This window comes from Bubalus kerabau, chromosome 6 (genome assembly GCF_029407905.1).
Source record: "Bubalus kerabau isolate K-KA32 ecotype Philippines breed swamp buffalo chromosome 6, PCC_UOA_SB_1v2, whole genome shotgun sequence".
Taxonomy (NCBI): Eukaryota; Metazoa; Chordata; class Mammalia; order Artiodactyla; family Bovidae; genus Bubalus; species Bubalus kerabau.
In genome coordinates, this window is record NC_073629.1 from 84,773,407 (window position 1) to 84,796,412 (window position 23,006).

Sequence of the window (23,006 nt, forward strand, 5' to 3'; positions counted from 1 at the left end):
AGTCTGCAAACACATTTTGCTTGGCTAGCAGAATACTAATTTTTTTTTTTTTGCACATGAAAGTTTTTAAACTGAGCATGAGCTTACAAATATACCACATTCCCCAGTACTCTTTATTGTATTTCATTTATTTAAATGTTCTGTAAGGCCCTTCTAGCCAAAGAAATTTGTGATGCCTGATACATATCTTCTCTTCATGTTCATCTAGTAGCACAGTAGAGACAGAACACATGGTTGGTTGCTGTGTTTTGTCTGATAATAAAACCATCAGTGTTTCATGATTTCTTTGAGAATAAAGTTTAGATGTATTAGCTAGGTATTTAAAGCTCTTCAAAATCTGGTCTCTAATATATTTTCTCAGCATTTCAGGTAGTAGTTCCAACATCATCCAAATATTGGATTGGTCAAAAAGTTCATTCAGGTTTTTCCATAAGATGTTACAAAAATCCCAAACAAACTTTTTGGCCAACCTGTGTTGCAACCAAGATGTCCGACCTGTTGTTCTCCAAATACGGGAATGTTCCATCCTCCATGTCAGGGTTCATAACAGCGCTTCCCAAACCCCGTTATGTAGACTGTGTGTGTGTGTGTGTGTGTGTGTGCGCACGCGCGCATGTGCTAAGTTGCTTCAGTCGTGTCTAACTCTTTGCAACTCTATGGATTGTAGCCTTCAGAGTCCTGTCTCCATGGAATTCTCCAGGCAAGAATACTGGAGAGGGTTGCCATGCCCTTCTCGAAAGGACCTTCCTGATAGTCCCCCCAAATGCTCCACCACAAACAAATTAAAAACAAAGATACAAGTACATATAAGATAAAGATTTCCATAGTAAAAATAGTTCATGAAACACTATCACAACCACCCTTAGAGAATGACAAGGAACATTTACATAGTAAAGCCTCTGAGAGTTTCTTACAAACTTTCTTAATATCATTTAACTCACAATTTCCTAAATAATTTGACAAGGACACCGTTTGTTTTTGGCAAGTGTCCTTCCGTTCATACACTGTTCTGCTCCTTTTCCTATTTTCCCCCGTTTGGTTTATGTACTAAAGCGCTGAGGGGAAAGTAGAATCTGAACTCTTTGAGCTAATTCACACCTTTAAGGCAAGGCTAAAGGATATTCCCAATCTTAACTTGCAATCACTTTAAAATATCCAGATTAGGCAAATGGATCAAGCTGGTAACAGGTATTGTAAAGATAAGTTACCTAGCTGAAAAATTCATAGATAACATACTTTAGACATATTAGTTTTAATTCTTCCTGTAACCCTGTGTAGTTGGCAATCTTCTGATTTTACAGAAAAGGAAGTTTAAGCTCATTGAGCTTAAGTGACTTGCCCAAGGTCACACTTAGTGGCAGAATTAGGAGTAGAACACAGGTTTGTTTAGTTCTCTTTATATAATGTATTTTATTGCATCTTAATCCAACAAATATAATACCAGAGACTTGATTATCCAATCTAACCCAAAGGCCTCATCACATCCTTTTACTAATTCCTGCAGTTAATAAGGGAAGAGTAATATTTCACTAAATTAAATATGATGGCTCAACTTAACTATAAAGAAGGTTTATGACTTTGAGTTACAAGTGATTAGGCATTTAATTAAAGGATTATGTCTAAAAGACATCAAAACATGTAAATAAAAAGTAGAAAAAGATTTTTACTTATTTGTATGTTAGAAATATTGGATGTGTAATATCTTAGAATGAACTAGAAATGACGGGATCTTAAAGATCACCTAGTAAGGGAGTCATCATTGTGTCATAAAGAATTTTAGACTAATAAAATAATGAGCTTTGACTTTAAAAAAAATAATTAATTAATATGTTTGCCGTGCTGTAACTTCACTTCACTTTTCTTCTGGAACAGGCAGAATAAATCTATTCTCTCTTCCATTTTGCTGCCCTTCACTTATTTAAAGACAGTCCTCAGCCCTTAATTTTCTCTTCCTTAGGCTAAATATTCTCTTTCATTGTTTTGTCATGTGAGCCAATTAATTTTCCCATTGCCCTTAAACATGTAGAATTATACATTTATTAGACCTATAATAAGCATAAATGGATATTCTTCAAGTTGACCCAACCACAAATTAGTTTTGTACGAAAACAGAGAAACACTTTGCTTTAGAAAAAATTTTTTCAAGCACCATAAAAAAAAAAGGTTCTTAACGAGAAAATTTTGCTTCAAGTTAGGAAAAAGTAACTTCCATTTAATTAATATAATGATTCATATTTTATAAATATATTAAAATTAACATTATCTTTTAATGCATCATAAACTTAAAAGTATTTCTTAATTAACCTGGTTGTGAATTAAAAGAGGCTTTCAAGCAAACTTATTGTTTCTATGTTATGAACCAAAGTTTTCTCTAAACTTGGACAGGAACAATTGTTAATCTGCAAATGGATCAAACTATTTGTAATAGCTTCAGTTTCTGCTTTCAAACTCATACATACTGGAGAAAAAATAAACAAACGCATTCTCTGAATACATCAGAAACTGATTACCTTAAATGAAAGAGACATGAAACTAGATCACCTGAGGGCTACCCTGGTTTATGGATGTAAAACAGGAAAAAAAAAATTAATGCCTATCATTCTGTTCTTCCTTTTTAGGTTTAATTCCCATGGCTGTGAAACCATTCACACAGAGCCTGCATGCTAAACCACCCGAGGATACACGCAATGACAAGGAAAGAAGATGACCAGGAGCCATGTGCTAATTTTGAGACATTCAACACTGACTTCGGTTCACGGAGCACAAGAAGAAAATCACTGATGAACTGAAGCAATACATTTTAAAAGAATTCTTACAATGACTTGTCTAAGACTACAAAAAAAAAATTACAAATAGGTGGATGTCATTTCCTAAATATATAATAAAATAAAGTTAATGTTTAGAAACACAAAATACAAACAGCAACCATCTTATTTAAAGTCATTTGCTTTGTGCAATTCCTACTCACCCAGAAATTACTTAGCTACTGATGCCATAATTCACAGCCTTTATTAAATTATAGGATCTATAGTATGTAATTCTGCAGATACTATGGCATGCCACAAATCGTCCAGGCCACTAGACTTTGAAGTTTGCTGGCTTAGCACAAACACAAAGTATTTTAGAAGTAGCAGAAAATTCTTTGTGAAATATAACAGAATGAATTAGACTGTTCAGGCCATGTCGTGTTAGCACAATGGGGGAACACTTTTAAGACTTTAAAGTCATGTAATACAATTCTAGGCTGGATTTTTCTTGTTAGAAAAAGTAGAATGGGAGTGATTGGAAGAGAAAAGGGCCAATATTTGACAACAGAAATCAGCATAACCTTTTAACTGCAGCAGCCATGGGTGACTGCCCTTTGACCTTGAAAGATTATGTGGGATTTCAATGACAACAGCTGGAAGTGAGCATGTGTGAATGGAGAACACAGATCTGAGGCCTGGTACAAAAGGCTGCACAATCTCTGCCCAGATCAGAGTGCTGATTAGAAATTGTTTCCTGGTCCTGGCTTAATAGAGTGTGATAATGAAAGGTTTTGTCTTTTTTTTTTTTTTTTAATTCTTCCAGCAAGAAATCGTTGGTAGATTTCTTCCAAACCCATTCTCCCCTTTTAGCCCCTCAAATCTCCTGGGTTTTCATGTATAACAGCCTCATCTTTTTTAGTTAAAAACAAAACTTTGTTTCAAAAGCTACCTCTTACAGATAAACTTTAAGTTCTTGAGTTTGTCTCCTGCATTTTAAAATAACCTCTATTTGGCATGTTACACAGGATATCATTATTTTTTATCGAAGGATCTGTCATACACACACATACATAAATGAGAGTTCAATAAAAGCAGGAACTGTAATCGCTCATTGCTTTAATTCTGCCACTTATACAGTGGCTAGCGTATGGTGGGTCCTCCCTATATATATGACAAGGGAACACAGAAATGAAATATTTATTCTTATCCATTTATCCTTTTTATTTTCTTGGCATAAAAAGGTAAATTCCTACATGAATATTTAATAATATCACCTTTTTCTTCAACCAAGTCCATATATAAATTAGCAATTTTTGGTTACATCTTTAGGTACGTTTACTCAATAAGAATTTATGAAAAAGATGAGTGATTACTTCCTGTCAAAGATAAGATAACTTAACCAAGTGGATATATAGAGATTTGACTGCTTGGTGAATGAGGTCATTTCAATCCATAAGACCCCAATGAATGATGTTCACTGAGCTAAAATTAGCACATACACAGATGCAGGTGCGATCTCAAGCTCCTATGTGGGACCCCCATACTTGCTGACATTGCTCTCAAACTACCCAAATGATGCCACAGTATTACTGAAAGGACCCTGAGTTATGACTCATTTATGTTGTTTTGGTTTTACCATGCATTCTATCTTACCTTCCACCGTTCTGGATTTTGTTAACTCCTCTAGCTCTGGATTTTGCTAACTACTCTAGTTTCTGTAGCAAATGAGCAACTCCTAAGTTTCAGTAGAAGGTGGCCTTTCCTTTATGCAAATAGTACTCTGAGTTGGGCAAAAACCAACCTGGCTGTGTGGTATGAGACAAGCAGAGGCTGGTGAAACTGACTTCCAAAGCAGACAGGGGTTGTCTGCCTACATCCTTCTATAGCAACTCTAGATGTTATTACAAACAAGCCATGGGACAGATTGTTTTTTGGAACAGACCGAATCCATTTGCCGTTTCAAAATTCTATAAACAGAGTATTAAGGAATTCAATTCCCACAGCAACTATATGGGCGTTGGCTTCAGTTTTATGGGAATTTCTGCCAAGCTCACATATTTGTAGAACTATTGGTTTAGAGTGTCCTCTGCAACCCCGAGCAGGAGGGATCATTTCTTGCGATCGCAGTTCACTTTAAGGACTGAGTCTTACTGGTGACAGGTACACATGATAAATGTTCCAGAAGCCTGACCTAATTTCCCTTGAAGTGAGTGTTTTGCTAAGAACATTCCCTCAAAGTGTCAGCTTGCAACCAAGGATTCAAACCTGCCAGTGTCCATTCTTCTTAGCGAGTTATTACCATTGTTTGAAAGTTCACTCAAAAGGAAGCTAATTCTGCCTCATTTACAAACTTCTTCAGACTTACTGCTGCATTTAAATAAGTTATATATCTAATGTAAAATAAGAAATTATAAAACATACTCAGTCTCATAGTTTTCAGTTATTTGTGATCAGAAAAACAAAACATTCTGGGCTTAGTATAAATTAAGGTGAACTTGCAATATACTTGTCTTTTCTCTTGAAAAGAGATCAATATGGCAACATGTTCACTTATCTTGTCCTTCAAAAATTATATCTGCAAGGTATTATTTATATATCATATAGTAGTAGGGAAAATATTGCAGAAATTAGAATCCCAAATGTCCTAAGCCTCAGTTTCTTTAGCCATAAAATGGCACTAATGGTTGTACCTACCTCTAAAGTTTGCTGCTAGGAATAATGAGATAATGTATTTAAAATAACTAGCCAAAAGTCAAAGACCTCTCTTGGTAAATGTCATGTTGTACTTGAAAATATGTGGCTTTTTTTCAAATATCTTTTTATATTGAATTCTAACATAATTCCACAATGATAATAGTACACTCCATATGATTTTAATACCTTTGGACTGTAAAATCTGTGCACCCTGTTTTATGTTCTTGGATATGTTTCAATGTCTCCTGGTTTATAGTCTACGGCAACTTGAATAGAATTTGTATCTTGATGTTGTATGAAAACTGTATAAATCTTAATTATGCTGAATTGGTTCACAGTGCTTTTCAGGTCTACTATATCCTTCTTTTCTGTCTATTCATTCTATTAATTTTTGAAAGTTTGATATTGAAACTCCAATTAAAAACTTTAATTTATCTACTTAAAAAAATAATTGTAACATATAGTGGAAATATATGTAACTTTGTTCTGTATCTTCTAAGTCTCCTGAAAATGTGTTATCATACTTTCATAATATAAAAAATAAGAAGGAAGAAAAAAAACATCATTCTCATTTAAAATAACAATATAAAAAATACTTGGCTAAGAACCTAGAATATAGAATGTGCTCAAAAAAATGATAGCTATTACTACAATAATAAATTATGTTTTAGATGTTAAATCAATAGAAAAATTTTAAAAAACAGGTAGAAATAACTATGATCTTTTGATGTGAGAAAACAATTAACGTAGTATCTACATAAAAGTTTTATATACAATAATGATATTTTATGTACAAAGAATTTCTGAGTAAAAATGAAATTATTTTCTAAAGCAAGTAACATAAAACTTATCATTAAAAACAAATCTTTTGGTATTTCTTAGGTTTTTGTAAAGTGAAATAAAAACAGTACTTAGTCTCCAAATTCTTTGAAATAAATTGAGCATATATTTCAGTAATCTGATTCCTGTATTTACTAATAAATATATTTATTCAGAGTGTTTGTAAAAATATAATTAGTTATAATTCCTAAAATAATTTTAAATACAGATTTATTTTTTAAATGCACATTAACTATCTACCTGGGTCAAGCATTATCGTAGGTATGGAAATAAAAATTTTGGTTTCCTATTTTAGGGGTGATAACTATAGACACTCAACCAAGAAAAGGACCCTCGGACAATTTGCTTTTTCAGTAGACTAAGTTTTACCTAATTTTTCAATAAAGCATATTTAGGAGTATTTAGAAAATAATAGCATACATATTTTGCCAGTTACATTTTATTTTTTTAAAGAATTTGATTCGCTGAAAATTCTTACTGGTAACTAAGTGCAAGCTGCATGTTCTAGAAAACAGGTATTTAGAAATCTAATTTTGTTTTTCAGTATTTTTCAGATGAACACTGTATTTAAACTTTTTAAGATGTTAAAATACTTAGGATACTATAAAAATGTCTACCAAAAAAAAAGGAATATTAACACTGAATGAAGAAATACTTTTTGAAATGAACTACTCTCAATCCAGGGCCTCCACACTTGAGCTCCTTACTTCACCATGAGAGTCTTGACTCCTTAGAGCTTTAAATCAATGCTAAAAGAATTTGCCCTTTTAGGCAGAAGAATGAAGGACATGTTTCCCTCTACTGACTTTGATCAGTGAAGCCCTTTATGATTCAGGCCATTTCCTTGATTTTAGGGAACAGAAAATTTGCATGACTTGCAGAGTGAACCAGTAAGTCTCAGACCTGGCTTTACCTAAGCTGGAGCACTGAGTTTTTAGAATTTCTGCAATGTTTCTTGGCAGGGTTATCAGCATTTTGAGAGGGATTCCTTCCAATGTCCAAAACTACCCTGTATGCTATAGGACACTTAGCGTCCCCGACCTTCACCACTGAATGCCAATAACACCCCCTCTTTGTGACAACCAAAACTGCCCTCACGCATTTTTAACTCCCCCGCAAGGCCAGGGAAAAGGCTTCCCTGATAACTCAGTTGGTAAAGAATCCGCCTGCAATGCAGGAAACCCCGGTTCAATTCCTGGGTCAGGAAGATCCCCTGGAGAAGGGAATGGCTACCCACTCCAGTATTCTAGGGCTTCCCTTGTGGCTCAGCTGGTAAAGAATCTGCTTGCAATACGGGAGACCTGGGTTTGATCCCTGGGTTGGGAAGATCCCTTGGAGAAGGGAAAGGCTACCCACTCCAGTGTTCTGGCCTGGAGAACTCATGGACTGTACAGTCCACGGGATGGCAAAGTGAGTGACTTTCACTTTCGCTTAAGGCAGGGAGATGTCATTTGGTCCTTCGGTGAAAAACTCTCTCTAGTGTATAAATACTGTCTTACAAATCTCATTAGGTAATTTTGATACCAGGTAATTTTGCCTACTACTGAATTGACTTATCAACTCTATAGTTAGAATGCAAACTCTTTTTAAGTCAGAGAATGATTCTTACAATTCTTTTGAGATTTCACTTCCTCCTCAGTCATGCCCTCTACCCTTCACCCTTACCCTAGTATCTACTTCAGATATTACAGTTAGAATTGGACGTTTTTAACTTTAAACTAAAAGTTAAAACTTTTAAATTTAACTGTAGAAATGCAGTTAGCATTTTAAAATGACAAAGTTTTGTCTTGTTTTGGGGCTCTCATATATGTGGTTCATAAATATAAAACACAATTTTGCCCTTTCTGGAAGATCTTAATTTCAAATATTGGTTCACTGGTCTTTATGTGTATGTGAACATGTTGGCTCAGCCTCTCTGATCTCTTATTGCCGAGAAGATACGTTTACTGTAAACTCCCAGGAACCCCACAAATACTATTCTGTCTGTTCTTGACAGCCCCTTTGTACCTGAAGTCCACAGACTCTACAGAAATATGAAATAACATATAATGCTTGAAAATAAACATCTGTTTTTCTATTTTCAGCTCTCAGAGAAAGAATGTAGGTGAAATAAAAGAGACACAGAGCTAAAATGCCCCAAGTCCCTATTGCTAACACCAAACCAACTACATCAGTAAGCTCAACAGGCCAATTTCTGAAGTTCCAACTACTATCAAAAGACAGAAGGAGAAGTTAAATGGAGTTTTTCTTTGTTTTTTGGTTTTTTTTTTAAGGTGCTTTAATTCAAAACCTAAAGTTTTCTCTACAGCTTGGTTCATTCCTCAACAATCTATGTCAATCTATGAGCTAAGTATAGACGATAGACTAGGATCAGATATTAACATACTCCCTGTCCTCAGTTTAGCAAAAACACTTTTCGAAGAAGACGTAGTAAGAAGACTGGGTTCACACCAGCAAGACCCAATTCAAATGTCATCACCTTTTGATTTCATTTGTGTCCTCAGAGCATCACAGCCCTCTCTACATTGCACACTCAATAAATAATGACAACTGCCAGAAAACAATGGAAGTGTAAGTGATCAAACTTAATGGGACCAAGGATAAGCCTATGGCTAGGAAGCCAAGTGTGTATGTTGGGAGCGTGGGAGATAGCAAGTATTACTGCTAGATAGAGGTTTACAAGGATGATAGGATCAAAATTTGGAGAGTTTTCAATTTGGACAACATTCTCTAAGTAATGAGTTCAGTCACTCAGTCGTGTCCGACTCTTTGCGACCCCATGAATTGCAGCACGCCAGGCCTCCCTGTCCATCACCAACTCCCAGAGTTTACCCAAGCTCATGTCCATCGAATTGGTGATGCCATCCAGCCATCTCATACTCTGTTGTCCCCTTCTCCTACTGCCTTCTATCTTTCTCAGCATCAGGGTCTTTTCCAGTGAGTCAGTTCTTCGCATCAGGTGGCCAAAATATTAGAGTTTCAGCTTCAGCATCAGTCCTTCCAATGAATATTCAGGACTGATTTCCTTTAGGATGGACTGGTTGGAGCTCCCTGCAGTCCAAGGGGCTCTCGAGAGTCTTCTCCAACACCACAGTTCAAAATCATCAATTTGTCAGTTCTCAGCTTTCTTTATAGTCCAACTCTCACATCCATACATGACTACTGGAAAAACCATAGCTTAGATTAGACAGACCTTTGTTGACAAAGTAATGCCTCTGCTTTTTAGTAGGCTATCTAGGTTCATCATAGCTTTTCTTCCAAGGAGCAAGAGTCTTTTAATTTCATGGCTGCAATCACCATCTGCAGTGATTCTGGAGCCCAAAAAAATAAAGTCTGTCACTGTTTACATTATTTCCCCATCTATTTGCCATGAAGTGATGGGATCAGATGCCATGATCTTCATTTTTTGAATGTTGAGTTTTAAGCCAGCTGTTTCACTGTCTTCTTTTACTTTCATCAGAGGCTCTTTAGTTGCTCTTTGCTTTCTGCATCTGCATATCTGAGGTTATTGATATTTCTCTAGGCAATCTTGATTCCAGCTTGTGCTTCATCCAGCCTAGCATTTTTCATGATGTGCTCTGCTGCTGCTGCTGCTAAGTCGCTTCAGTCGTGTCCGACTCTGTGCGATCCCATAGACAGCAGCCCACCAGGCTCCCCTGTCCCTGGGATTCTCCAGGCAAGAACACTGAAGTGGGTTGCCATTTCCTTCTCCAATGCATGAAGGTGAAAAGTGAAAGTGAAGTCACTCAGTCGTGTCCGACTCTTAGCAACCCCATGGACTAAAGCCTGCCACGCTCCCTCGTCCATGGGATTTTCCAGGCAAAAGAGTACTGGAGTGGAGTGCCATTGCCTTCTCCATATAAGTTAAATAAGCCGGGTGACAATATACAGCCTTGATGTACTCCTTTCCTAATTTGCAACCAGTCTGTTGTTCCATGTCTGTTTCTAACTGTTGCTTCTTGACCTGCATAGATTTCTCAGGAGGCAGGTAAGATGACCTGGTATTCCCATCTCTTAAAGGATTTTCCACAGTTTATTGTGATTCACACAGTCAGACTTTGGCACAGTCAATAAAACAGAAGTTCATGTTTTTCTGGAACTTTCTTGCTTTTTTGATGATCCAATAGAAGTTGGCAATTTGATCTCTTGTTCCTCTGTCTTTTCTAAACCCAACTTGAACATCTGAAAGTTCACGGTTCACATACTGTTGAAGCCTGGCTTGGAGAATTTTGAGCATTACTTTGCTAGTGTGTGAGATGAGTGCAATTGTACGGTAGTTTGAGCATTCCTTGGCATTGCTTTTCTTTGGCATTGGAATGAAAAGTGACCTTTTCCTGTCCTGTGGCCACTGCTGAGTTTTCCAAATTTGCTGGCATATTAAGTGCAGCACTCTTACAGCATCATCTTTTGGGGTTTGAAGTAGCTCAACTGGAATTCCATCACCTCCACTAGCTTTGTTCGTAGTGATGCTTCCTAAGGCCCTCTTGACTTCACATTCCAGGATGTCTGGCTCTAAGTGAGTGATCACACCATCATGGTTATCTGGGTCGTGAAGATCTTTTTTGTATAGTTCTTCTGTGTATCGTTGTCATCTCTTCTTAATATCTTCTGCTTCTGTTAGGTGCATACCACTTCTGTCCTTCCTTTATTGTGCCCATTTTTGCATGAAATGTTCCCTTGGTATCTCTAATTTTCTTGAAGAGATCTCTAGTCTTTCCTGTTCTATTGTTTTCCTCTATTTCTTTGCACTGATCACTGATGAGGGCTTTCTTATCTCTCCTTGCTATTCTTTGGAACTCTGCATTCAGATGGGTATATCTTTCCTTTTCTTCTTTGCCTTTAGCTTCTCTTTTTTTTTCTCAGCTACTTGTAAGGGCTCCTCAGACAACCATGGCTACGTGGGGTACAGTCCATGGGCTGTAGTCCATGGGGTTGCAAAAGAGCTGAGCATGACTTAGCAACTAAACAACAACAACAACGATGCATAGTTTATTTGTATAAGTAAGACGTGGTTCTCAGTTACCAGCTTTGTGACCTTGAATAAGCCAATTAAACTTCCATTAATTTATTCAGACAACATTTGTTGAACATTATCTGTTCCAGGCACCCTGATAGGCATTAGGGTGTATATCTTGAACCTTCAGGTACCTGCAGTCTAGTCAGGGAAGCAGGCCAATATCAGGACAATTACAGTACAACCTGATAAAGGCCCTGGTAGTAGAAGCAGACCCTGAGAGCACAGAGGGCGGCCCTAGACTAGTCTGAGAGTGTTAAAGAAAGCTTCCTGGCAGGGCAGTGATGGCCTGTACTGTCCCCCAAGACCAGCAGGGTGAGCACTGTGAAGTGGGGGAGACTTGCACAGATTCTTTGTGGGTAGAAAAGTAACCCTGGAGTGACGCTAGCTAATGTTACTGAGGGCTCACTACGTGCTGGCTATTCATCTCCGCTTTCCATGTATTATTTTCTTATAATCTTTCAAGTGCTATGAGGCAGCTACTCTTCTGTCCTCATTTTTACAGATGAAGCAAACTGAGGCACAACTAAGCCCGGAGTCACACAGATAGTAATTGAAAGAGTTGAGATTTCCACTCAAGCAGTCTAATTAAAGAACCCACGCTGTCTACCATGGCTCCGTAATTGCACAGATAACAATGTCTACTCCACAGGCCCAAGCACCGAGAGAGGGTTTGGCAGGTGACAACATGACTGTGAGAGCCGGCACTGGCACCAGTGTCTACACACACACATCTGACCTGCAGATCTAACTTCACTAGCTTTTCTTCCCACTAGATGATGGGCTCAGTGGATTCTAACCCAAAACTGAAACTCCAGCTTTACAGTCAAAAGGAAGTGTCCTTCAGCAAACAGCCCTGTGGGAAGTTTATTTCTTCCATATCAGTACCACTAAAACCACGAGCTCTCAACACACTTCGGATCCCTTAACACCACTTCCCTCCAACCTCTTCCCCATAAATATGATTTTGATCCATCCTTGACTACTACTTAATTTACTGTATTTTTGTGCATACGTGAAAATTTAAAGCCACACCAGCTTCACAGTGAAAGCTATGAGTTAGCTGTCACATGTTTGTGTGAAGTCACATCAGTCGTGTCTGACCTTTTGCAACGCTATGAACTGGAGCCCACCAGGCTCCTCTGTTCATGTGATCCTCCAGGCAAGAATACTGGATTACCATTTCCTTCTCCAGGGTATCTTCCTGACCCAGGGATCAAGGCTGCGTCTCTTAAGTCTACTGCACTGGTAGGTGGGTTCTTTATGACTAGCACCACCTGGGAAACCCTAGCTTCACATAGGGGAGAGAAATATTTGAGAAGTTACAAGTTTTTTTTTTTTTTTTTTCCCCTTCTATCAATTGAGATTTTGAATAAACTTTATTGTAAAGAAATTCCAATTTGAAAGTTTTTCAAGTCAAAATGTTGGGGAGGGGGACCAGCAGTGAATTACAGAATGCCACTAAGAATCAAAATTTTAGGTAATAAAAATCAAGTTAGATAATAAAGAGTTCTAATAAAGAACAACCTTGGAGCAATGGTGATACCTATATTTTCACCTGAGAGCCTATTAAGGAACAGGAACACTGCATTTACAGAGGTCTGATACAGACAAAAGATGAGGGAGATTATAAATTTCTTGCTTGGCCATGGTTCATCTCAGTGAACTCTGTTTCCTAATAGTCAAAGCACAGGCCAACTGTGTACCCACAGGTGTCCTGCAACTGTGTGCCCACAAGTCTATACAGCCAGGATTATCATTATCAGATATTTATTGGGCTGCCAGTTATAAAGAATGCAGGTGTTACTGCAAAGAATGGGTAACATATGGCCCTCCATGCCTTGATGGCAGTCAACTTCTAGACAGAAGTGGGCAACCTCTATTCCCCACTGGAGGAAAAGATTCATCTGAGAGGCAGGCAGCACAGGACAGAGCTGGTCTTGCTGCTGGGCAGACATGCTCAGATCCCAGTCCTTCTCCACTTAGGTAAGTGGATGTACCACCTTGAGCCTCAGTTTCTTATTCTATTGCTCGTTGGTGTTATTTAGTCTCTAAGTTGTATCCAACTCTTTTGCAACCCCATGGGCTGTCCATGGGAGTTTCCAGGCAAGAATACTGGAGTGGGTTGCCATTTCCTTTTCCAGGGGATCTTCCTGACCCAGGAATCGAACCCACAGCTCCTGCCACATCTTCATTGCCAGCGGGTTCTTTACCCCTGAACCAACAGGGAAGCCCTTCCATTGCTGGAGTGAGGACTAAACGAAATAATGCATAGACCCCAGCATTCTACCTGTTGACATGGGAGACCAATGTAGTGGGCACCATTCCCTAATATTCAGCTGACGCTATGTCCATGGGATTTCCCAGGCAAGAATACTGGAGTGGGTTGCCATTTCCTTCTCTAAGAAATCTTCATGACCCAGGGATTGAACCTGCATCTCCTGTACTGGCAGGCAGATTCTTTACTGCTGAGCCACCAGGGAAGCCCAGTTGATGCTATATATAGTTGATGCTATATTAGGCACCTAATATTTCAAAGGCACTTCCAAAAGGATGACCAAACAGTCTGGTAAGCCCTTTCTTAATAGTGACATTACTGGCATTTTAGGAAAGTTAGTTCTTCATTAGACGGAACTATCCAGAGCATGATAAGATATTTAGCATCCCTATGTTCAAGCTGGTTTTTAGAAAAGGCAGAGGAACCAGAGATCAAATTGCCAACATCCACTGGATCATCAAAAAAGCAAGAGAGTTACAGAAAAACATCTATTTCTGCATTATTGACTATGCCAAAGCCTTTGACTGTGTGGATCACAATAAACTGTGGAAAATTCTTCAAGAGATGGGAATACCAGACCACTTGACCTGCCTCTGGAGAAACCTGTATGCAGGTCAGGAAGCAACAGTTAGAACTGGACATGGAACAACAGACTGGTTCCAAATAGGAAAAGGAATCTGTCAAGGTTGTATATTGTCATCCTGCTTATTTAACTTATATGCAGAGTACATCATGAGAAACGCTGGGCTGGAAGAAACACAAGCTGGAATCAAGATTGCCGGGAGAAATATCAATAACCTCAGATATGCAGATGACACCACCCTTATGGCAGAAAGTGAAGAAGAACTAAAGAGCCTCTTGAAGAAAGTGAAAGAGGAGAGTGAAAAAGTTGGCTTAAAGCTCAACATTCAGAAAACGAAGATCATGGCATCTGGTCCCATCACTTCATGGGAAATAGATGGAGAAACAGTGGAAACAGTGGTTGACTTTATTTTTTTGGGCTCCAAAATAACTGCAGATGGTGATTGTAGCAATGAAATTAAAAGACACTTACTCCTTGGAAGGAAAGTTATGACCAACCTAGATAGCATATTGAAAAGCAGAGACATTACTTTGCCAACAAAGGTCTGTCTCGTCAAGGCTGTGGTTTTTCCAGTGGTCATGTATGGATGTGAGAGTTGGACTGTGAAGAAGGCTGAGTGCCGAAGAATTGATGCTTTTGAACTGTGGTGTTGGAGAAGACTCTTGAGAGTCCCTTGGACTGCAAGGAAATCCAACCAGTCCATTCTAAAGGAGATCAGTCCTGGGATTTCTTTGGAAGGAATGATGTTGAAGCTGAAACTCCAATACTTTGGCCACCTCATGCGGAGACCCTGATGCTGGGAGGGATTGGGGGCAGGAGGAGAAGGGGACGACAGAGGATGAGATGGCTGGATGGCATCACCAACTCGATGGACATGAGTTTGGGTGGACTCCAGGAGTTGGTGATGGACAGGGAGGCCTGGCGTGCTATGGTTCATGGGGTAGCAAAGAGTTGGACACGACTGAGCGACTGAACTGAACTGAACTGAATTCCCCCTTTCATTACTCCCCATACACTGAAAGGCAGTAAGATGCTTCCTCTCTGGGCATTTTGACAAGAGAGAAAGCCTCTACTACAGAGTTGGTTCAAGTACTGAAAAGCTCTTGAAACGTATGAAGCTTTCAGTCATACAGTCAAAGATAATGGCAGATCTAAGTGGAAGGAGATTGAGCCCTTCTACTTTTAGATCTTCTCCCTACTTCAGCCCCACGGTCTCATACTTATTAAAATCTGACTTGCTAAAGTCTGATACCAAGCCTATATTACCAGAAAATGTGGCCACCAGCCCAGCACACTAAAGAGATTTCCAAAACACAAAGAAGTGCTGAATGGATTAACATTTCACCTGAGACACACCTTGACTGAACAACTCCAGTGTGGTCTTATTTTATAAAACATCTCTGTTACAGGGAAACTCTAGGCGTTTCTCTGTGCCCAAAGCAAATGGACTTAAAAGCAGAATCTCATTGTAATAAAAAGTGAAAAAAGAAGCAACTGCTTCTATTCATGCACTCATTCTAAGAAACAGAAAGAAGGAAGCATTCACTCACATTCTTACACCTTTGAGGTTTTCTTTTACTCCTTGAATTGAGGAGAATCTGGACCCAAGGTATTACATACATATACCTCTGTGTGAATTTTCCTGTCTTTCCCTCTCACTATTGATAGCAAGATTTCAAAACAAAACAAATCAAAACAAAAAACAGGAAGACAGTAAAGTGAACATGCCCAGAAACATGGAAAATCTTAAGTTAAGCAAGAATCATGCACAGATTTGTGGGTCAGGGGGCTTTTAGGGGAGGTGGTGGTGATGGTGGTGGTTAGGGGGCACAATCACATTTTGCTCGAAACAGAACATAAAGGTTTTTGATATTGAAGAAAGAGTTCAAGATTCTGAGATTGATAGGAGTGAATCTAGGGAAAAGGAATTAACCGTCTCTTCACATTCAAGCCTGATGGAGCCCCTCTATATGGACTGCCTGGTCCTGGCTTCCACATGATTATCATAACGTACAGAGTGTCAGAAATTCAGATGAAAGCGGAAAAGGCCTCGTAAGGAAAATCAGAGGAAAGAGGATAAAGATGGGGAAACTCTACAAGGTATTCACAAAGAGAGAATGAACACTTGGTCTCTCTTCTGATGATCATGCAAATGGAAAATGGTTTGAGAGTCATGCCCTGTAGTATAGATTACTAAAGAGCGGGATAGATTTCTCACAACTCCTGTAAAAATGCAGCGTTTGAGGAGCTTTATATCAGCATTGATTCTCAGTCATTCACAATCATAAGGTGTAGGCCCTACAGAGTGTCACCACCAGGGCTCCTGAATCAAGACAATCACAATAACAACAGCAGGAACACCAACAAAGATCACGTATTGAAGACTTACTAGGTACTTGACACTAAAGCATAAGAACAATTTGAGAGTCAGGTGTTGACTTCGTTGCTTCCAAACAGAAAACTAAGACAGTTTAAGTGACTTGCTTGAGGCCACAGGATAAGTAAAAGACAAAGCCATGATGTCAACCTACATGATTCCAAACACATCCTCTGCCCATGGAGACACCTACCTCATCATACCCCAGCTCACCTCGATGCATAACTATAATCTACCATCTCCCACAGTCACTAACATACGATAGCCCCATGTTTACATGAAGCCTTGAAATCACGAACTCGAATGACACACACCTGGGAGGGAAATCTCATCTCATTCACGTAAAATATAAATCTTTGCTCTTTCCTATAGCGTAATACTCAGTGAAACCTTAAGTCGCTTTTATTATCAATGAAGATGATGATGTCCTATGGATTTTTTACCATTCATTTCATCCCCTGACTCAAGCACTAAAATGACAAAGCATATGAGGAACTGCATTCATTGTTTTGTTAAAGACTGTCACGACCACCTGCTTTCTACCATTACCAGAAAGAAAATGTGACTTCTTTCATCTCTGTCCCCCTCTGCAACATTCATATAGAGATAACCTGGCTGTAACTGCATTTTTCCAGTTTAAAAATTTAAAGCCAATAAATCCCAAGCACCACCAGGTTATTCTGCTAGACTTGTCCTTCATCCGGTTCAGCTACAGAAGGGGATAATGATCTGTCATAAAGGTAAATTCATTACCACAAGATAATATCATCATACTCCTACTGCCCATTTTCACGGCCAGGCGCACTCTCTCTCTGCAATGCTGAATCTCAGTTCTCCCGGGAGCAGTTTACTGCTGACATAATAATAATAATAACAACAACAACTTACATTTATAAGGAAGACAAGACTGCCTATATTTTCTATCTCTTGACAAAGAATAGCTCCCAGTTCTACTTCAGATGCATCAGTTATCACCACAAAAGGCCCAGGAAAATCTGGAGTCTTTAAAAGATGCCTATAAATGGATCTGCTAAAGGTTCATAAAAGTTTCGCTATCACAAACAGGTGACTCAATTGCCAACTTCCTTGTGCTGGGGAAAACACAAAAAGGAAACATGACCATATATGGGTCCTGGAAACGGTTCTTTAGAGATTATTGGCTGATTCACTTGATCATTTGGCACACTCATCCAGGTGACTGGATTTCATTACGGTTTTTAAGAAATCACATTTTCTGGTGTTGATTGTGGTATGGTTATTGTAGAAGGCCTAAATCCTTCCATATTCATGCCATACCATGGGATGTTTTTTCCTAAAGACACTGCTTTAGGTTGAAATGAGTAATCTACTCTCCATTAATTAACCCAAGGCTTTCTGAACCCCTTCTACATGCACAGTACTGTGTTAGATGTAGTAGAGGAAGGAAAGATGGATAAAAAATGGATGACCCTGCAAAAGACATGCCAGAGCAGAGTGGGTCCCAAACTTTGGCACAGGGTGACTCTTCTTATATCCTGAGAGTTTTGCATTCTTTAGCATGCAGGACAGCCAGTGCATGGCTGTGCATATCTGGATGTGGCAGAACAGGTAACCCTGATGCTATGGAACAACTCATCCAGGACTCCCAGGCCAGAAAGCGGGCACTGCATGTGTGTGAGTGGAGATGGGACGGTACTAGTAAAGACCCTCCATGAACTAGGTGATTCGGGGCCAACATCATTTTGTGGGTAACCTCATAAATCAATGATGGACAGGGAAGTCTGGTGTTCATGGGGTCGCAAAGAGTCGGATACAACTGAGCAACTGAACTGAACTTGTAAACCAATAATGGTAAGACGTGGGTGTGAGAAAGCATTCTAGAAGCAACAGCCAAGAAAACAGAAAAACTCTACACCAAATCCTACAGAACTCTTCACCAAATTCTGATCCAAGAACGATTCTGGGGTTTGCGGGTGAGAGATGGAATGGCCAAAAGACAGGCATGTGGGCAGAGAGCCACAGAAGTGAGGAAAGCAAAGAGGCCGACTAGTGAGTCCCTGAAAACATTCAGGAGACAGTGTCTTGGTAACAGAAAGACGGTCCTTTAGAGCCAGCCACCAGGTTTGAAATCCAGCCATACCTGTTTACAGTCTGAGCCTCAGAGTCTGCATCTGCTAAATGGAACTAATTCTGTCCATCAGAGGATAAAATAAGAGGGTGGGTACTGAAGAGATGATGGCTGTCCTTTTTGCTTCCATCTCAATGGAGGAGCAGGTCACACCAGGTTTGGCCCCAGGATGTGCAGAAAGAATTCTCAAATGCTTCCACGGGGACTTATAACAACTGTCTGGGTTCTCAGATTATCTGCTTAAAAGGTTTGCATGGATATCAGATTTCATGAGTCTGCTTGTCACAGACACTGCCGCTAAGTAGAGCCTCTGAAGTGTAACTTGTGATTTCTCTGATATTTCTCTTGTTTTCTGCTGCCCCTCAAAAGTGCAGAGACTTCTGCAGGGCCAGCAATGGCCATCTTGTGAGTAACGGAGGCTTGGTAAGGTGCACTCGGCCTGCGGCGCCATGAAGCTATCTTCTGCCCCAATAGCTCCTCAGCCCTTTATTCTCTGCCCTGATATCCAATTCCAGGAACTTCTCATTCTTTTCAAGTTGCCACCCTTTCGCATGCTCTCCTTCCCCTTTTCATGTGGCCTCTGCTCGCCTTCTCAGTCTCTCTCCTCTGGTTCTCCACCTTATCTCCATTTTCTACCTGCCTGCTCCCCTCTTCACTCCTTCCAAGGGGTTTCTGCTCCTCTGTCTCCCATGCCTAGCATGCGTGTTGACATACACGCCATTCCCACCATTTCACCTCTGCCCTAACAACACACTCTGTTATTTTGTGTGTGTGGTAGGAATTTGGATAAGGGACCACGAAGTGTCAGACTTGAAAAGCCAAGAAATCTACTTAAATTTCATTGTGACAGTCATGACGATTACAAGGAATGTTTGACAAGTAGCCTCATCTGACCCCCTGCTGGGACACAGACACTAGTATTATTCCAATTTTCAGATGAGATTAAGAGGCCTGGAGAAAGATGCAGTTATTCATTTGAGACTGGGGACTCCAAGATCAACTTTTGCCTCATAGCTTCCCTCTTCTTTGCTTCCTGTCAGGAAGGAAGCAAAGGTCATGCCATGTTTCAGTTCCTCACAGATTTGACTGTTTCAGGAAACACTGGCTTCCCAGGTGACTCAGTTGTAAAGAATCCGCCTGTCAGTGCAGGAGATGCAAGAGATGCAAGTTCAAACCCTGGGTTGGGAAGATCCCCTGGAGAAAGAAACGGTAACCCGTTCCAGTATTCTGCCTGGGGAAATCACATAGACAGAGGAGTCTGGTGGGCTACAGTCCAGGAGGTTGCAGAGTCAGACATGACTGAGCCGCTGAGCACACATGCACCCATGCAAGGAAACAGTGTATGCGCTACAGACGATATTTCTAGTGACGCTAGGAACTTTCACCTCTCTACTCCTACCAAGGATCAGCTTATATATAGAGGGTCAGCTGAAGGTCAACCCTCGAGTCTCTCAGACTGATTAGTCTTGCTGATCACCCTTGCTGCCTCCTCAGGGTCATTCCACAAAGTCCTGTCTTCCTGAGCAGATCCTTGTCAGCCCCATTAAAAAAATATCTCAACTCCGAACTCCCCATATTTTCTTTTTCCCATACTTCTAAACCAGCAGTTCTTTGAAAAAGAATACATACACTCACTCTACTGGAGATTTAACCAAAGGAATTTTAGGTTAAATGTAACTAATGCTTAGTATGCTTTTGCTTTAGAGGTCAAGCTCAAGTAAACTCAGAATAGAGATAACACAGCTTAAAGCTGTCACCATGATCTCTTATCTGGATTACTGCAGTGGTGCCCTAATTGGTTTCCCTTTTTCTGCCCTTGACTCCTACAGCCTACCCTCCAGTGCACGAGATCCTGTCTCTCCTGTGCTCAAATCCTGCCAGTGGCATGCATGCATTGAGAGTCAAAGCCAGAGTCTGAAAATAGCCTTAGTGCATCCCAAAGTGTGATCCCTGAACCAGCAGCAGAAGCAGCGCATGGAAGCTTGTTAGAAATGCAAATTCTGAATCAGACACTCTAGGGGCAATGGGCCCAGCAATGTGTGTTTTAACAACAGTCTTCTGCGTGAATGTGATGCTGCTAAAGTTTGACAACCACTGTCCTGTATGAGCTGCTCTCATCCCCAGCCCTTTACCTGAGTCCCTATCCTTCTACTCTCCACCTCACTCCCTTCATTCCATCTTCACTAGTCCTTCCCCAGATGTCTTCCTGTCCCACTCCATCACCTCCTTCTCATCTGTTTAAATGTCAGTTTCTCAGTAAGGTGTTGTGGACATCGACTTAAAACCCCAACTGCTCCTGACTCCCCACCCCATCTCCTTTCTTAATTTTTCTCCACTTCTCACTAGCTGGCACACTATACCTTTTTCTGAATTATGTTTGAATTCTCTGTCTCCATCAGCTAGAATGTAGTTGCAGGGTGGAGGGGTAGGGTTTAGATGATTCATTCACCGATATATCCTGTGCCACTAAAAAGGCATCTGGCACAAAGTGAAAGTGAAGTCTCTCAGTCATGTCTCTTTGGGACCCCGTGGACTGCACCCCACCAGGCTTCTCTGTCCATGGGATTCTCCAGGCAAGAATACTGGAGTGGGTTGCCGTTTCCTTCTCCAGGGGATCTTCCCGACCCAGGATCCTGCATTGCAGGCAGACAGGCGCTTTAACCTCTGAGCCACCAGGGAAGCCCTGGCACAAAGTAGGTACTTAAATACATATTTATCAAATGTTGAAGGAGGAATGATTATGTTCTGCCATTAGTAGTCATGTCACCCGTGCAATATGTTTAAGTTCTCTGAGCCTCAGTTTCCTCATTGGTAAAAAAGAGGATTTGTGCATGCTAAGCCACTTAGTCATGTCTGATTCTTTGCGACCCTATGGACTGTAGCCCACCAGGCTCCTCTGTCCATGGGGATTCTGCAGGCAAGAATACTGGAGTGGATTGCCATGCCCTCCTCCAGGGTACCTGCCCTTCCCAGGGATGAAACCCACGTCTCCTAAGTCTCCTACATTGGCAGGCAGGTTCTTTACCACTAGCGCCACCTGAGTGAAGTGAAAGTTGCTCAAAGAGCAACCTCATGGACTGTAGTACATGGAATTCTGGAATACTGGAGTGGGTAGCCTTTCCCTTCTCCAGCAGATCTTCCCAGCCCTGGGATAGAACCCAGGTCTCCTGCATTGTGGGCAGATTCTTTACCAGCTGAGCCACAAGGGAAGCCCAAGAATACTAGAGTAAGTAACCTATCCCTTCTCCACTGGATCTTCCCAGCCCAGGAATACGAACTGGGGTCTCCTGCACCATAGGCAGATTCTTTACCAACTGAGCTATCAGGGAAGTCCATCTTGGGAAGCCCTGAAAAAAGAGGATTGAGTAAGGTGAAAAGCCCTACATGGTGCTCAGCTCTTTTTAGTCACATAATTAAAAGTAACAATTCTGATCATCAGAATAGGGGAAAAAAAAATCTCAAGCAATATCATTAGAACCAAGTGAAAAGTAATAGTCTGAACTTTTAAAAGCTTTTTTTTTTTTCTTCAGTTTGGAGAACATTTGGAGGGGTAGCAGAGGGGGACTAAAGATATATCCCCCTTTCTAGGAACAGGTTGTTGGGAAAAGGAATGATCCTCCTGTGTTGAAACTGCTCTCCCCAAAGACAGCATTTTAATGAATCAAGGAGAAAGGAATTATAAACATCCAATTTAATTATTCTTCAAAAACAAAATGCATATTGAATAGGAAACACATTGAAAACTTAAGATTTGTTTGTGGCTGTTTTTTCCAAAATATTGCAATAAAGTGTTTGGGAACATCTAATAAAACTAATACGCAGCTGGATTTTCCTGCCCCCAAACTAATTCATGCTGATTCCAAGGCAGGTCACAAGGTCTGCATGCTTTATTTTTGATGCATTCGTTATAATTGTTACTATGGACAAAGACTAAACACAAAAAATAAAACATCCTGTTGGGGAATGATCTACCAAACACACACCACATGTTTTCTCTTCCATCATTAGTCTAAGGGGGATTTCCACATAACCAAGATTCTTAGAAACGGAGCTCTCACTCGTCATTGCTGCATATTCCCACTTAGTCACTGTCTTGGGACCTCCCAGGTCTCTGATGAAATAAATCTGAAGTTACACATTAAAAAACGACTATAGCCAGGAATTGGTATTTGGAGAACAAAACTCTCCTTTTGTACTGTTATGCTTCACAGGAGAACATCAGGCTATACTGTTCAGCATTTTACTGTTCAAGTTGTTAAAAGGACCGCACTCCACGTGGTTTCTACTAGGAGCGAAGACTTCTGGAATCCCCATCCCAAGTATCCAGGTGCGGACATGGGTACCAGCCTACACCTTTCTGCAATGA

General features: G+C 40.2%; 1 protein-coding gene across 8 annotated transcripts in view; it reads right to left on the reverse strand.

The window, feature by feature from the left end:
• Positions 1-23,006, reverse strand: part of NFIA (nuclear factor I A) — a 400,419-nt gene that overhangs the window by 145,411 nt on the left and 232,002 nt on the right. Inside the window, exon 4 of one of the 8 annotated variants that reach the window (XM_055585667.1) lies at positions 19,892-22,997. The exons of the other annotated variants lie outside the window; for them this stretch is intronic. Coding sequence (XP_055441642.1) covers positions 22,888-22,997 — 110 coding nt within the window. The 3' untranslated portion in view covers positions 19,892-22,887. Of the gene's footprint in view, positions 1-19,891; positions 22,998-23,006 lie in introns of those variants that run through there. 8 annotated transcript variants of the gene reach the window in all.